This window comes from Typopeltis vanoorti, chromosome 22, assembly GCF_054136105.1.
Source record: "Typopeltis vanoorti isolate ZY-2024b chromosome 22, IOZ_Tvanoo_1.0, whole genome shotgun sequence".
In the NCBI taxonomy this organism is placed as follows: domain Eukaryota; kingdom Metazoa; phylum Arthropoda; class Arachnida; order Uropygi; family Thelyphonidae; genus Typopeltis; species Typopeltis vanoorti.
In genome coordinates this window covers 41,703,599-41,718,360 of record NC_143570.1, presented here as the reverse complement: position 1 = coordinate 41,718,360, position 14,762 = coordinate 41,703,599, and the positions used below count along the sequence as shown (strand labels likewise).

Genomic DNA, 14,762 nt, shown 5'->3' with positions numbered 1-14,762 from the left:
TATATATAGCTATATTGCTGTTAAACAGCCATGACTAGTGCTTATATATAGCTATATTGCTGTTAAACAGCCATGACTAGTGCTTATATATAGCTATATTGCTGTTAACCAGCCATGACTAGTGCTTATATATAGCTATATTGCTGTTAACCAGCCATGACTAGAGCTTTTATAGCTATATTTCAAATAGCTGTAATTATTAACTTTTTCTTCTCTGTTCTTTTTAAACATCGACGTAATCTGACGATTGCTTTAAACTTCTGTCTTATGTAAGGATTCGAACTCGCTTCTCAGTGAATAAGGAGTGATTTTTCCCGAAGAGTACTTTTATAATAACCGACATACTTGAAATGTAGATTTTGGCTGCGATATTCGAATTATTATTACATTATTTGCAATGTACTCAGCACTAATATGCTATTGGGATTTGGATAATATGTGGATGGGAGTAATATATATATATAAACAACTGAATAATCCTTTGAAAATAATGATTTCATAATAGCAAAGAAAAACACAATCTAACGTTCCGTCAGAAAGCGAATAAAGCTCGATGGAAGAAGATCTTTCGTATACTGCAATTACATGTTTCAATTTAAATTCGACATTTTTTAAAGTTAAATTAAATGCGTCATTTTGCAGAGAGGCACTAATCATTCTTGAAGTTCGTAAAGGAATCCTGTAGTGAGCAATATGTTTGTTTATAAGAAAGGAGCCTCTATCGTGGGGTGAGGAGTTACGGAGATTTTTATTGTACTTGAATTTTGTTCAGGTAGTATCGACCAACTTTAAATCGCTAATATAAAGTTGGTCAGTTATTATGCAGTTGTTTTAGCCATTAAATAATAGAATGAATGGAAGAAAGACCGTTTTAATTTATTTATTGCAATTTATTAAAATTTTAAATGGCAAAGAACTTTCCTAAATTATTCACCAGAACTTATGTTTTATAATTTAAAATCCAAGAAAAGTATCTACGTATTTAAACGCCTCATCTATTGAAGCTGCTCAGAAAACAGCGTAAGTTAAAAAAAAAGTCAAGCTTACTTCTTTTTATTTTACAATAAAGAAATGCAGAATTAACAGAAGAACTGCGGATGAGCTATTCTGTCTCCAACAAAAGGAAGGATCATATCTCTAGCAAATAGACCGAATAAACTGAGAATACAGGCCATTAACATCGGCTTGTCGTTTTATTGCCTTTGTTCTTGTAAACAGGCGATATAAACTAACAGTTCAGAAATCAAATTCTTCACGTTTGACGGAATTCTATTACATTTAGCTAAGAGGTTTTATTCACTTGGATCCTATTGGTTACGTTTCAAGTAGCTCGTGCTCTGCACTGAAATGGGATAGTGCTATTCCTTTTTGAACCAACCACGGGAAGAATTCACAACTTTTGGACCCCTCCCTGGGTTAACGTTTGAGCTAAGCATGTACAAACCTTGGCGAACTTAATCGAAGTTTGTGTGCGTTTTGTACACTACAAAGTCGAAAATCTATTTGTTAACTGCAACAAAATGTGTGGCACATTTTAGTGTAGTATCATGCATGGACATTAAGAGTTACACGATTGAAGGAAATATAGAAATGTATTAACGTACTTAGGCTCAAAAACTTTGTCTGATTGGTTTCCTATAATTAACGGTTATTCCACTTACTGGTCACTAAATAATGTGGGGGGAAAACAAATTAAAATCAATATATAAATATATATGCGTCTCAGCTTCATGGCTTAAAGTCTGGTCTCTACAGCAAGGTTCCCGGATTACTTAACCCTTGCTACTGATGCGTCACAGATTAACACCAGGCCGAAGATGAGAGTGACGACTTAAAAACATGTTGAAATGATCAACTTTCTTAATCACCGTTTCATGTTTCTATATTATTTATTCTTCCGTCTTAAAAATAACACTTGTGGAACAACAGGCGTCGCCTTTGTTGGAGTATTTACTGTTTCAACTGTTGCTGGCTTTTTCTTTTTCAATTGGACTGAAAAAGGAAACTGATCGAGCAGGCGGATTGAGTAAGCATCTGCTACTAATGTTCTCACATACACATTTTTTTCACCTGCCTACGAGAATAACATAATTCTAAACATACACGAACTTTTTTTTTTACTCACTAACTCTGTTACGTATAGCGCATTGTTTGTCTATTCAGATCACAACTTGGTTTTGATTTTTATCTCGTCGTAGTGTTTGACATTATAAGAAAGCCAGGTGGGATGATCTTTGTGATTTTTATTATTCTTTGCTTTCTTTATGTAATAGCATATTAGTACCATGGGTTGGCTAAGGAACTTCTATTTTTTTTTTTTTTTTAATTTATTATTACCTAGCGCGAAAAATCTGGTGTGGAGTCCAAACATGAAACTTTTTTCAAGACAGTTCAGACCCAATAAACAAGGCGGTGGTCTCACACAGAGCAATGAAATTCGTCTCCCTCCTACCTAAAAATCAAACACCTTCATTGAAATCTGTCTAACTACTAAAACTAGACTCAAGCAAAGTGTCAACAAATGATTAAAAAAAAGATTCATTTCTGAAATTGATGCCTGTTAGTATTCTAACCCGGTTTGGTTGCTTTCCAAATCAGGTCAGAATACCACTGTTACAACTTCTCTCCAGCGCATGTCATTTCTCACCTACCGCCTTTTTTTATCTTTTGTATTCAGTGGTTTTACCAAACAATCCAACTTCATAATCTTTTACTACACCATTTTTCCTCAACTTCTGTATTCATGATCTACGGAAATCTCTTCTAGCATGCCTTTTTTGGTTGCACTCTTCAATTATCCAAAAAAAAAAAAAAAAAAGACTGTAGGAGATATTTCCTCCTACAAAACAAACTGTCTGGAGAACAAATGCAAATGACAATGCACCCTTAGATGCCTTGTCGAAATACTGAACAACCTCATGACTGCCGTTACATAATTAACTGCAAATCCACAGTTCTCTTAATGATAGCACATCACACTTCTTTATCATATGCCATAAAACTCGAGACACACAAATTATAGACTATACAGTCTTAAAATTATCCAAACTATTCTTCAATGTAAGTAGAGTGACTGAGATGGAAAGCATCCCTTGTATGGCCACTAGAACAAAGTTTCCAGATGATTTAACGTTATCTTGCCCAAGACACTGTGTTATCTATATTAATGATAATCCCAAGTCACTGGAATTATCATACACAAATCAGTAGCATTGCTAAATTCAACATGGGAAAATATTCACTCCCGTTTTGTATGTAACTAAAAATAACATTTTCTCCTAGACTGTATATTTAGACTCAACGAAATTTATTTCTCATATTAGGGAACATTTAAACTTTTTTTTTTTTTTAAATAAATTCATCACAACATAAATTCATCGCATATTTAGTGTGTACGAAAGTAGTTTTCGTTCATCTCAAGGTGTTACTTGAGCAACTATTAACCCTATACAAATGCCAAATCTGTCGAGCCATAAAATAGTATTTTCTCTCATCCAGGGGTGGTCCTCTGACTCTGTACGCAAGACAGCAGTTATTTTGATTAATGATTCTTCACTCACCGATTCGCTTTATTCCGCAGACGTTCGCGTTTGTAGTGCATACATTTTCTCCAGATATTTCAACAGCTATTATTAATCAGAATTGTCATCAGTAACTTCAAACCTCTCTTGAAGTTTTCTCTAACATTGTTAAACATTGTTAAAAAAAGAGCAAAAAAAAACTTGTGTTTTCTTTTTTATTCCCTTTACTGTGTTTTCTTCTAGTCGCATCCACGGTTGGCAACAAAACATTCTAAAAGCGTGTAATTTACATACATTCAAATCATCGTTTATAATTTTTTTCCCCTTTTAGTCTTCCATATCAATCCCAAAGTTAATATTAAAAAAAACAATAACAGAAAACGAAAACTTTACTGAATGAGTACCAATAATAATAATAAAAAAACTGATGTATTATTATTATTTTTTTTTTTTTTCAAATATTGGGAAGTGGACAACGCCGACAATAAATGTAAGACTTTGTAATATTTTTTTCAGGATATTTATCAAAGATAATATTCCATGAATGCGAATTAGTAGAGTTTTTAAAAAAAATGGTATTATGACTGAGACTGTTTTTATTCAACATCCATGTCCACGGTTTCCTTTTTGTCCATCATTCGCTTTAGACCCAATGAAATATGTTTTACCTAAAAGTGTCCCTGCATTGAACCGGTAGTACTCAGAGAAAGTCTGTGTGTAAACTTCAATTTTTGGCGCATGTTAGCGTATATTAAAATGACATATTGAAGAGCTAAGGAAGTAGTTTATTATTCGATAACTTCAAATTTTTTCTTAAGAGTTCCATATAGTTCATTTATATTTAATCAAAAGTCTGTTGCAGTAATTTAACTGTTTGTGTATTATAATAAATAAGAAATTACAAAATTATAAAATATTATTTCATGATAATATAATGAAAGTAATAGTAATTCTTAAATGGATAAATTTTATTTTTAATGTATTCGGTAAAATTTACAAAAATAATAATTTTATTCCCATGCCAAAAACTTAAACTCATACGATTAATACCCTTGGAGGGTAATGGATGGCAATGATGTAGCCAATGAAGTTCTCACTGAGGCTCGGCTATTGCTGTTACCCTCCTGCCATGATCAGAGCTTTCTTAGCTCAATAACACCTTATCCCTACACTGTCCTCTACAGATAACGGGGAAGATGAAAAGCATTCTTGCTTCGCCCCTTTAAGCCAGTCCTTTTAAGGACTAAAGAAATTTAAATTTAAAGAAATCTAAAATTTTTTTTAAGCCACTGTTAATCTGAATAGAAAATATAAAAACGTTGGAAGCATTTTTAATATAAAGCTTTCAAGCGTTTGAGTTCTTTTTCATTGGCGTACTGTATTAAGAAAAAAAGTTCAACCAAAACTTGTAGTTCTTCAAAGAATATGAATTGATATTAACACCAAGTTTGAAAATCTCGCAATTATTTGAACTGTGCATGCTATTTTTAGTTCGCAGTATTAATGTGAATTCGATAATATGTAGCAAGTAAGATAAGCTAACAACCTGAAAATTGAGGGAAAATTTGAAATTTTTTTTTTGGCTAGATAGGCGAAGTAAGAATACTTTTCATATTCCCGGTTATCTGCAGAGGAAAATGTATGGATAGAGTGTCATTGAGCTATAAGCGCTGGTCATGGCGGGATAACAGCAATAGCCGAGCCTCAGTTAAAACTTCACTGGCTACAGCATTTCCACCCGTTCCCCTAGAATATCCTCGAGTTCACCGAATCTTTTATTAATTTGTGCAACCAGTTATCGAATAAGAATAAACACTTATGGTGTATTGGTTTCATTCTCAATGTTAAGTTTAATTTTCTATAATGAATTTATTTGAACAATATTCCCCATAGATAATAAAACTATCGGTAAAAAAATAAAGGAAATTGTAATCATCTTTAGTTGCAAAAGTCTTTTAAAGTACTAATCTGATCCAAGACTTATTTCACTTTGTTAATAACAAGAAACGGAGGATGTTCTTCATTATCTTCCACATCTTGTTCGCTTTATACGGATCTGATTCTTTTCCCATATATTCAATTACGAATTCGCCGACTGAATATGCTGCAATGCGAGTTGTTTCAATTTTCGGTATTTTTCAATGATTTAATACAGGTCATGCATTATTATTATTATGCGAGAAAGGGGGGGAGTAAGTATCTCTCCGTCTCGCCTCTAAAGTTCCTTTTGCTTAACTGTTGGGAAAGAAAAACAAAGATAACGTGATATGGTAATGCTATAGGCAGATGTAAAACTTAAAGGTGCTTGTTTAGGAAATTAATATTTATTATAAATGCAAAATACTAATTCAAACAACTGATTATTCATGCACGATAGCAAAAAAAGGCTCAGTGTCAGAATCTTCTAACTGCTTTGATAACTTTTTTAAAAGAAAGATTTTAAAAAAAAAGCGTTATTCCTATGTGGGTCATCTGTGTAAGTAATAGAAGTGGAGTTTGAGGTTGTTTATTAGTGTGAATCTCTTCATAGCAAATACACCATTCCAAACATTGAATAATCTTATATTTTCACTATCAAGGAGTTTTTGATACATGCGTGGTCTGAAAAACCCGGCAGGATGAATCAATCGACCGTGAATTGCGGCGATTGATTCATTCAATCCAATACCCTTGGAGGGTAATGGATGGCAATGCTGTAGCCAATGAAGTTCTAACTGAGGCTCGGCTATTGCTGTTACCCTCCTGCCATGATCAGAGCTTTAATTGCTCAATAACACCTTATCCATACACTGTCCTCAACAGATAACGGAGAAGATGAAAAGCATTCTTGCTTCGCCCCTTTAAGCCAGTCCTTATAAGGATATAAGGTGATGCATGCGCCAGTTTTACATGGCGAGTTTAATGATGATATAATTTTCAAACTGTTATTTAATATATAAGCTTATTACAAAAATATGATACTAATAATATGATCTATAAGGAAGCAATGTTGAGATAAAATTGATGTTAGTAATCTCTTTTTTTTTCAATGTCAAAATTAGTTGCTTTCCAGTTTGTAAGCATGGAATTCAGAATGTTAAAGATCTCATTTAACAAGTTTTTGGCAAACCGTATAAGCACATGTCCTTCTTATTGCACATATCACAATGAATGGTACATTTACATTTCGACATTTCAGTCCATCCTATGGTTATGTGAACAAGAATTTTGCAGAAGTTAACAACTCATGCTTTCTGTATGCGTAGTTTTGTAATTTTGGCTCGAATATCAACTATTTAAAAAGTTTGATACAGTAATGACTGTTACTGATGCTATTTGTGTTGTGCAACCGCAGAGGACATAATACACTGACCTTTGCCTTTAAGGTGATCAAATAGGTTAGATTTTAAGATGTAATCAGTTCATTTTAAAGGCTGGGTTGATATCCACAGATTGTCACTTGTCAAGATACTCCAATTAAATCTACTTCATGGTAATCGGGTGAAAATCGATGTGTGTGCGTGCGCGCGCGGGCGCGCGCATGTACGTGAGGGAGGAGATAGTTATTTAGGTCCGAATTTTGCTAGGGAAACTCTTCCACTCCCCTATGGGATCACCCGTTCAAGAAAAATATCTTTACAATTCTTTTTTTTTTTTTAATGGGATTTGAGCCCACAACTTACCAAACAATAGCGGAATTATAATCTGAAAGGGTTGAAAAGTCAATCGTTCCAAAATTGTGGATCCAATGGGTAACCAAGGGGAAAGAAGAAAGATGCATGGGATTTGAGAGCATATAGACAGCAAACTGCTATGTGTGTGTGTGTCTTCACACACACACACACACACACACACACACACACACACACACACACACACACACACACACACACACACACACACACACACACACACACACAAATTACTAAAATAAAGAGCCAAAAGGCTTCATTTCGACGATGCAAAACTATATATCAAGTGGATATTATATCCAGCATTATTTCAAAGTCAAATACAGAAACTATGAAAGTTTCGTACGAGATTTCACCAGAGAGCTTATGGGAATACACTCGCCGGCATTTAATGCTGGAAATAATATTTAAATTAATATCCGGTTGATTTATATAAAAATAATAACTACAGAACTTTTTTGTTGTTGTTGTTCAATTTTATTTAATGGATAGGATCTAATAAATGGTAATTAGAATCCGATTCTAATTTTTTTTTCTTTAAGTGTAAGTTATGCACACCACGAAACTTAATGATGCCGCATGCATGATAATGTCAAATGAAAACCCAAGTTCAACTTTATTATTAATGGCCTGGAGCTAATAGCTCTTGGGAGGCATAACTCACTGCCTATATGACAGTTCTGTTAACTAATTACTTAACTTGGCGCTTCCCCCCCCCCCCAACGATTTAAACAAAAGTACTCAAAATATCTTATACATCCCCAGGCGTGTCGTATTTAAGATAATATCTGTTAGTTCTAATTATATAAATCATAGCATTCAGTTATCGCTGAAATTTTTTTCATTTTTTTTTTTTTTATCGTGCAAAGGTAATCTGCCAAACAGATAACTTTTCAGACATTAATCCTTGTCATATACTAACGTGCCAAACTATATTTTTCTGACATAAACAAGGCAGTATTGTGGACATTACGACCATGATAATTATTTGCCAAAACATGATTAAAACGGCTTACCTTTCATCGGACCTTTTCCCGGCTCTGGGCTGTAACTACTTGGCTGACTGAGCGCTCGGGAGAAATGTTCGTCTACGACGGACGAGATATCCCCTGTATAGTAAGTAAAGAGAACACAGTTGGCCGAGATATATTGGGCATCAGCTGCTGCGGTTGGGTTAGATCCGCTACTGGTCTCCTTGTCCTTGGGGCGAACCCCTGGCGACTGACTTGCGACGCCACACTCAACGCCTGTAGTCCCTCTCGTAACGGTAAAGTCACTGGTAGTATGATCTATAGGCTCGTGCATTTTTGGCCCGCCGAATTTCTGAAATTCATTGGCAAAACAAGAAAGAAATGTTAGTAGCTACAAGCAAAGAACAAAAACAATAAAAAAAAATTGAGAGCGAGACAGAGAGAGAGAGATACGAAAGAAAGAAAGAAGGGGCGAAAAAAACACAACTATGTGCATACAGAAGAACGCAATTGTTTTTCATCATTGAGCAAACATCTAAGCGAATAACTTCGACCTAACTCGGGAGCCGAGGCTAGCTACGGTAAGCATGACAAGTATGCCAGCTTCGCCGTATTCCAGTGGCATGAGCTTGCGTCGCAGGCATTTTACGGTCAAGATGCAAGCCGGCGCGCATCGCTCTGCAAATAATGAAATTTTTGAATGAACTCAGGCATCTACGGCACTGTCATCTAAACGCGGTGGGCGTCTGCGGAAGGCGTACCACACATTCCATGGTGGTGACGGTACGGATACGGTCGGCGGTACTAAACGCGAGACAGTGCAACAGACACACAGCCAGAAAACATCGGGCGAAGTTAGCATAGCTACTGGTATTGTGGGCACGCGAAAGCCCGGGCTCTCGCATACTCACCTTGGGATCCATCGACGGAGGCAGTGGGGCAGCAGCTGACATGGGGATGGTGGCCGCTCCGAAAGTCGCAGTAGCGGTCCCAGATGACGCGGAGGCGGCTGCAGCAGGTCGCTGGTACGGGAAGTACGGAGAGTAAGGTTGATACATTACGTCCGCGCAACTCATGGTGCACCCTCTGTTCTCGCTGGGAGAGATTTCCGCGAACGTGTTTCCCCACCACTTTTACTCATCATTCCCCCAGTTTTCCCTCCCTCCCCTGCGTCCCCTGCCGGATGATAGATGCACGCCAGGTTGATTCCAAAAGGGGCGGATCTCGTAGCGGTTACGGGGAGCCCGTCACATCTCAACAACGGCAAGCCCAAAGTCACGCCTCTCGTAAACGTCATGAGAGTCGAATCGACCAATAGGATGCGGCGAAAGAAAAGTGGTTCTCAAGCGTGAATTCAACCTAATATTGTGTCGATGCTGACAAAAGATTGGCTTGTCCAAGTTGCTTAACAATAGACGAGTGATCTCCTGTAGCCGCGAACAGTACCGGTAAAAAGACAATTATTAATTATTCCATCGCTTGTTTTATGAGAGGTGCTGATGATGGATGGCGACTCCTACAACACAGCTACCTGTAGAATACAAGGAGCACGTTCGAAGAGAGGTAAGTGGTTGGATAGTTCGGTAAACTGAGTACTCTTGCTATGAATGGTTAAGCTTTTCAAGAGAGACGTCCTTTTCCTTCTCTTAAATGTCTCGTCTATTAGCATGCGTCTGTGTGTGTGTGTGCGCGCACCCTTTAATTCACTTTGTCTAGTGTTTCTTGACGTAACAACTGTTTCTAGTCACTGCCAAGGATGAAAGGAGGAGGTTGTTCCGCATTTCCAAAAGTTTAAAAAAAAAAAAAGAATTTGTTTTTTTAAGATACCGGTATTCATTTCAGTCTAACTTCGGTCCTTCAGCTGAGCTTTCATTTGCGGAAGCAACAGCATATTATTGAAATATTTATCTATAAATACGCGAGCAAGACGTGATAGTCTCTTTTAGGTTTTCGAAGAAATTATCGGACTTTCATCCTGTTTGTGGTGCTTTATTTCAGTTGCTTCCACTGCATTTCCAAAACCCTTCGCTTATTGTTCTTCTAACTGAGTTGTTTATGTTGAAGGCTGAAAAAACTCGACTTTCCAAGAAGAAAAAGCTGTAATTCACTTTTCAGTCCTTAAAAGGGTTCGAGATTTGCTGCCAAGTCTCCAATTTTTTGGTCTTGTTTCAAACCCTTTCATTGTTCTCTTGAATGATATTGATATATTTGAGTCTACAATTTATCTCTGAAACCTGCTCAACTTTGATTCTTTTTAAAACTATCTTACTTTTCTTTTCAATGTCATATCCAGGTTTATCCTGCTCCTAACTAAATGGTGATCACTTCCTATCGAACCCAGGTCTCTTCAAACTGTATGATTGAGTTACGGATGCGCCAGAAACCATGGAAAAAAGTCTATTAAACTGTATGATAAAGGACATAATTATTCTAATTTAATATAATTAAATGTTATACGAGATTCGGATAATACAGAAACGACGCAGTTTCCACGTATACTTAACCGCAAACTGCTGAGTGAGAACTATTTTTCTAAGCACGATCAACGCGGTTCCTTATAACAAAGTAACAAAATTATCCTCAAAACGCAGTTGAGCCACCTTCAGAAATAATATAACAATAAGTTTAGTTCTATTCTACAACGCAAATTAATAAGAAGGTGCTATTTCATAAATTCCCAAGTCAATTTTCCAGTAAACTCAAAGAGAGAAAAACCCAAACTATCCATAATTAAAGTTAATAAAAGAATGACTTTTTTTTTTTTTTTCGCTGCTAGAAGGAATGTTAAAGCACCCTCTAATAATTTATATTTTCTTCTTGTTCTTCTTCAACCCATCCGTTCCTTACGAGGGTGGAGTCCCATGATAAGGAATCGCGGCGGGATTCGAACCGGAGGTCTTTCCAACTAGCTCGTCTAAACCAGCTGAGCTGAAGGGGCTCTAAATTCCTGTTGTACATACGGGCAATTCTGTTTTGTCGTCGTAAACAAAAAAAAAAATTGCTATATATATAATATCTTAATTTTCAGGGTTTTTCACTTCTTTCTCTCTCTAAACTGAAGATATTTCGATTGGCGGGTAACAGCCTAATACATAGGACTATACAAAAAATAGTCCTATCTTCGTATATGCTGTCTCCATATGAGACAGCATACCTCAGATTCAGTTTTGGAAAAAATCCATATGGTGGCTTGAGTGACCACGTGGTTAGCATATCCGTCCGCTCCCCAACCAACACGCTCGAATCCCGACATGGATGTTCATAAATATTTTAATGTGGGAGGTGAATCTCATTGCCCGATAGAAACGAAAGATTAAATGTTTTATTGAGTTGTTCTTAATATGGTAATGGATCAGCTCAAACTGACGTTTCATTGGACAAAACGATCAGGCAGGTGAATTACGAAGAACAAAAACTTAGGGATCTTACTTTTTATTTAATAAATGCTTTGTTCTTTCCCTATAGCTACCCCGCCTGGCCGTCAAAAACTGAATTTTCACTATCAATTATCTTGCCAATATTTGAGTAGTCGATCGTGTGTCTGTTTTTCTTATTTCATTTTACTTTATTTTTATTTTGTTTTGCTCACTTTTTAAACTTTTATTTATTTTATTACTTTGGTTATTTTATAGTGCTTTGAAAGACAAGTCAGTCAATAGAGGACTAATCCGTCAACTAGATACTATTTGATTATGCTCTTAAACCGGCACGCGCTAAGTGATTATCTCTTTTTATCACATTCATCTTATTAGATAGTAAAAATTCTGGAATGTATAAATATAAATTACACCGAGAATTACAGCTACGCTTGACTACCGTTACTCAAGAAGTATATCAATATAAGTGTGGAAGGACAAAGATCGATAGCCTTGACCTTTGAATATTACGATCAGTTGCACGAAATAGTTCACGAAAAACCATTAAGGCCTTCATAAGAGCCGAAGTGGAGACAACACGCTTTTTATATAGATATAGACAGAATTCCAATAACGCATAATTTCTCATATGGCATTTCGTGCTATTTTGATTTATCATTTTTCTGGCAGTTATTCCTAGAAATTGCACTAGAACTGAACGAAGTGGATTTGCAATGTTTGGCATTTTTTATGATGCATACTTAGAAGAACAGAAGAATGTTACGTATTAGGGTTATAGTAAAAGAATTTAGTTATGAAGCATGCACACTGAGACAGAATTTGCCTAATCAGCCTTTAATTCTAACAATAACAACAACGTTACTGGCTTGCTGGGTGAAGCATAAAATGCTTTTTATTTTCCCCTTTATCTGTGTTGAGAAGCTTGATGGGGGAGGTTGTGAGCCTTATGCTCGCACTTTGTGAACTATGGAGTTAGCTCTGTTCTGCTGAAAGCAGGATTGCCTTGGGTCTTTTATGTTTTTGATAGTCATGTTCACTATAACTGGAAGCTTGTCTGATTAGTGGATTGGGATGACAATGTGCCTTGCTGAAGAACTTTTCCGCATGGTCATGAAGGAGAGAACGGATGTCAGGGGTTCCGGTTTCTCTGTGGATCTGCGTGTTTCTGACGAACCATGGGGCGTCTAAGATCATCCGCAGGCATTTGTTTTGTATCCTCTGTAGTTTCTGGATGTTAGATTTGGATGTGTGACTCCATGCCGGGGATGCATATGTGATTACTGGTCGAATTACCATCTTATATAATAACAGCTTGTTGCGTTTATCCAATTTGCTGTTGCGATTGATCAGGGGATAGAGTTGGGCTATGGTTCTGGATCTCTTTGTGCCTATGAGCTTGATATGGCTGTTGAAATTTAGCTTTTTGTCTAGCTGTACTCCAAGGTATTTGGCTTCTGTCTGCCATGGTATCTTTTTTCCCAGAAGTTCAATATCATCTTGGATGAAAGCTTTGCGTCTGGTGAACAGTATAGCTGAGCTTTTGACGAGGTTTACTTGTATCCTCCAGTCGGAGAACCATTTCTCTAGCTTTGTGATAATATCCTGGAGACGACTGATCGCCAGGTGTGGGCGGAGAGATCTTGTCATTATGGCTGTGTCGTCAGCATATACTTTAATTCTAAGCCACGCATGTTTTAATAATATTCCATTTTTATACAAAAATCAAATAGGTGTATTTGAGTGAATAAAGGAATATACTTTTTAAAATTGTTGAAAATTAGATGATTTCTTCTAAAAACAATTTATAACAGCATAAATTATTAATGCTTTAATGTTGTTAATTAGGAATAGGAATGCATTATTCTGTTTAGACATTAAGTGATTTGGCCCATGAGCGTTATTTTGTCTTATTAGAAAACATATTTATACTACCAAAGCTAGGCTTAATTTACATAGAACATAATTCTTTTTTTGTTCGCCATTGTAGCTAGTGCACTTTTTATACTATTTATAAATGTTAAAATTGAGCTAGATTTATGTGAATTTTACAGTTTATGTTACTCATCGCGCAGTTTTATTTTACCCGTTGAACAAAAGTCAAATTAGTTTTTAATGTGAATTCCACCCACAAATGATTATAAACTTATACATTTTAGTACTTGAAAGAGAACTGAATATTATAGAGTTCGGCAACCTTTCCCAAAATACTAAGTCCCACAAGTCACTTGAGATTTTCAGCAGGCAGGGTGGTGATCATCTCAAACCGGGTGATAAAATTTACTTAACCTTTTCAAATTAAGGAATGAACTTCGACATATTATAGAAAGCTTTCTGCATTCGATTTTCATTGTTCCTATGGGGAAGGGGTTAGGGGTAGTTTAAAGGACCTTAAGCCGATGTGTTTCTTAACTCCCCCCCCGCCCCCTTTTTTTTTCTTAAGAATATTTGACTTTCATTAGAAAGAAGGCACAAATTGCCATTCTCCCATTGTTAATAATGTAACTATGGACGTGTTGCTGTTAAATCAGTATCTCTACATCGATGGAAATCCTACCGTAGGTTCAGTTCAAGTTTATTGCTTTATAATTTAATTTTTCATATTTCCATTCTAATCAAAATTATATATGGAATTTTTTTCTGGTCCTTTAGATCTCATTTTAGATCCTTTAGATCCCCCACTCCTTTCTGATAGTGTTATGGAATATCTGAACCCGTTCTCCATATATCACAATTAAAAAAAAAAAAATACATTCTAAAATTGTAAAGATGTTTACAATGCCCACACTTCTGTATATCAAATACTGTATGCACTACCCGATTAAAGAAACCGTGATCTAAAGAAAACATAAGAAAATGTCTAATTATGCGTTTTACTATAAAAACGAAAAAATAAAAAAGAATTTCCACTGAAATTTCTTTTTTATTTTTACAAATGTTTTTCAATAATTGAAATTGTGACAGAACGACAATATTTACAGGTGTACACTGATTCCTTTTAAAACTTAAATTATCGTGATGTTAAGGAAGGGGATGCTTTCTCTGAAATTCTTATTCATTTACGGAAAAGTAGAAAACAGTCGAATTCTCAATGGACGATCTAAATGGTATTTGGGATCGCTGACTGGTGTGTATGCGCGCGTGTGTGACTTGTGTGTATATGTGTGACAAATAGTCTGTCTAGCTCTGGAAGATATACTTCCCCCCAGCTTCTTAGCTGTGCCC

The 14,762-nt window shown here is 36.0% G+C and overlaps 1 protein-coding gene across 1 annotated transcript in view; it reads right to left on the bottom strand.

The window, feature by feature from the left end:
• The window catches only part of vg (transcription factor vestigial), an 84,478-nt gene extending 75,187 nt beyond the window's left edge, over nt 1–9,291 (bottom strand). Inside the window, exons 1-2 of the mRNA XM_090412205.1 lie at nt 9,075–9,291; nt 8,209–8,515 (exon numbers count right to left, since the gene is read on the bottom strand). Coding sequence (XP_090268331.1) covers nt 8,209–8,515; nt 9,075–9,239 — 472 coding nt within the window. The 5' untranslated portion in view covers nt 9,240–9,291. The remainder of the gene's footprint in view (nt 1–8,208; nt 8,516–9,074) is intronic.
• Nucleotides 9,292–14,762: the final 5,471 nt, after the last annotated feature.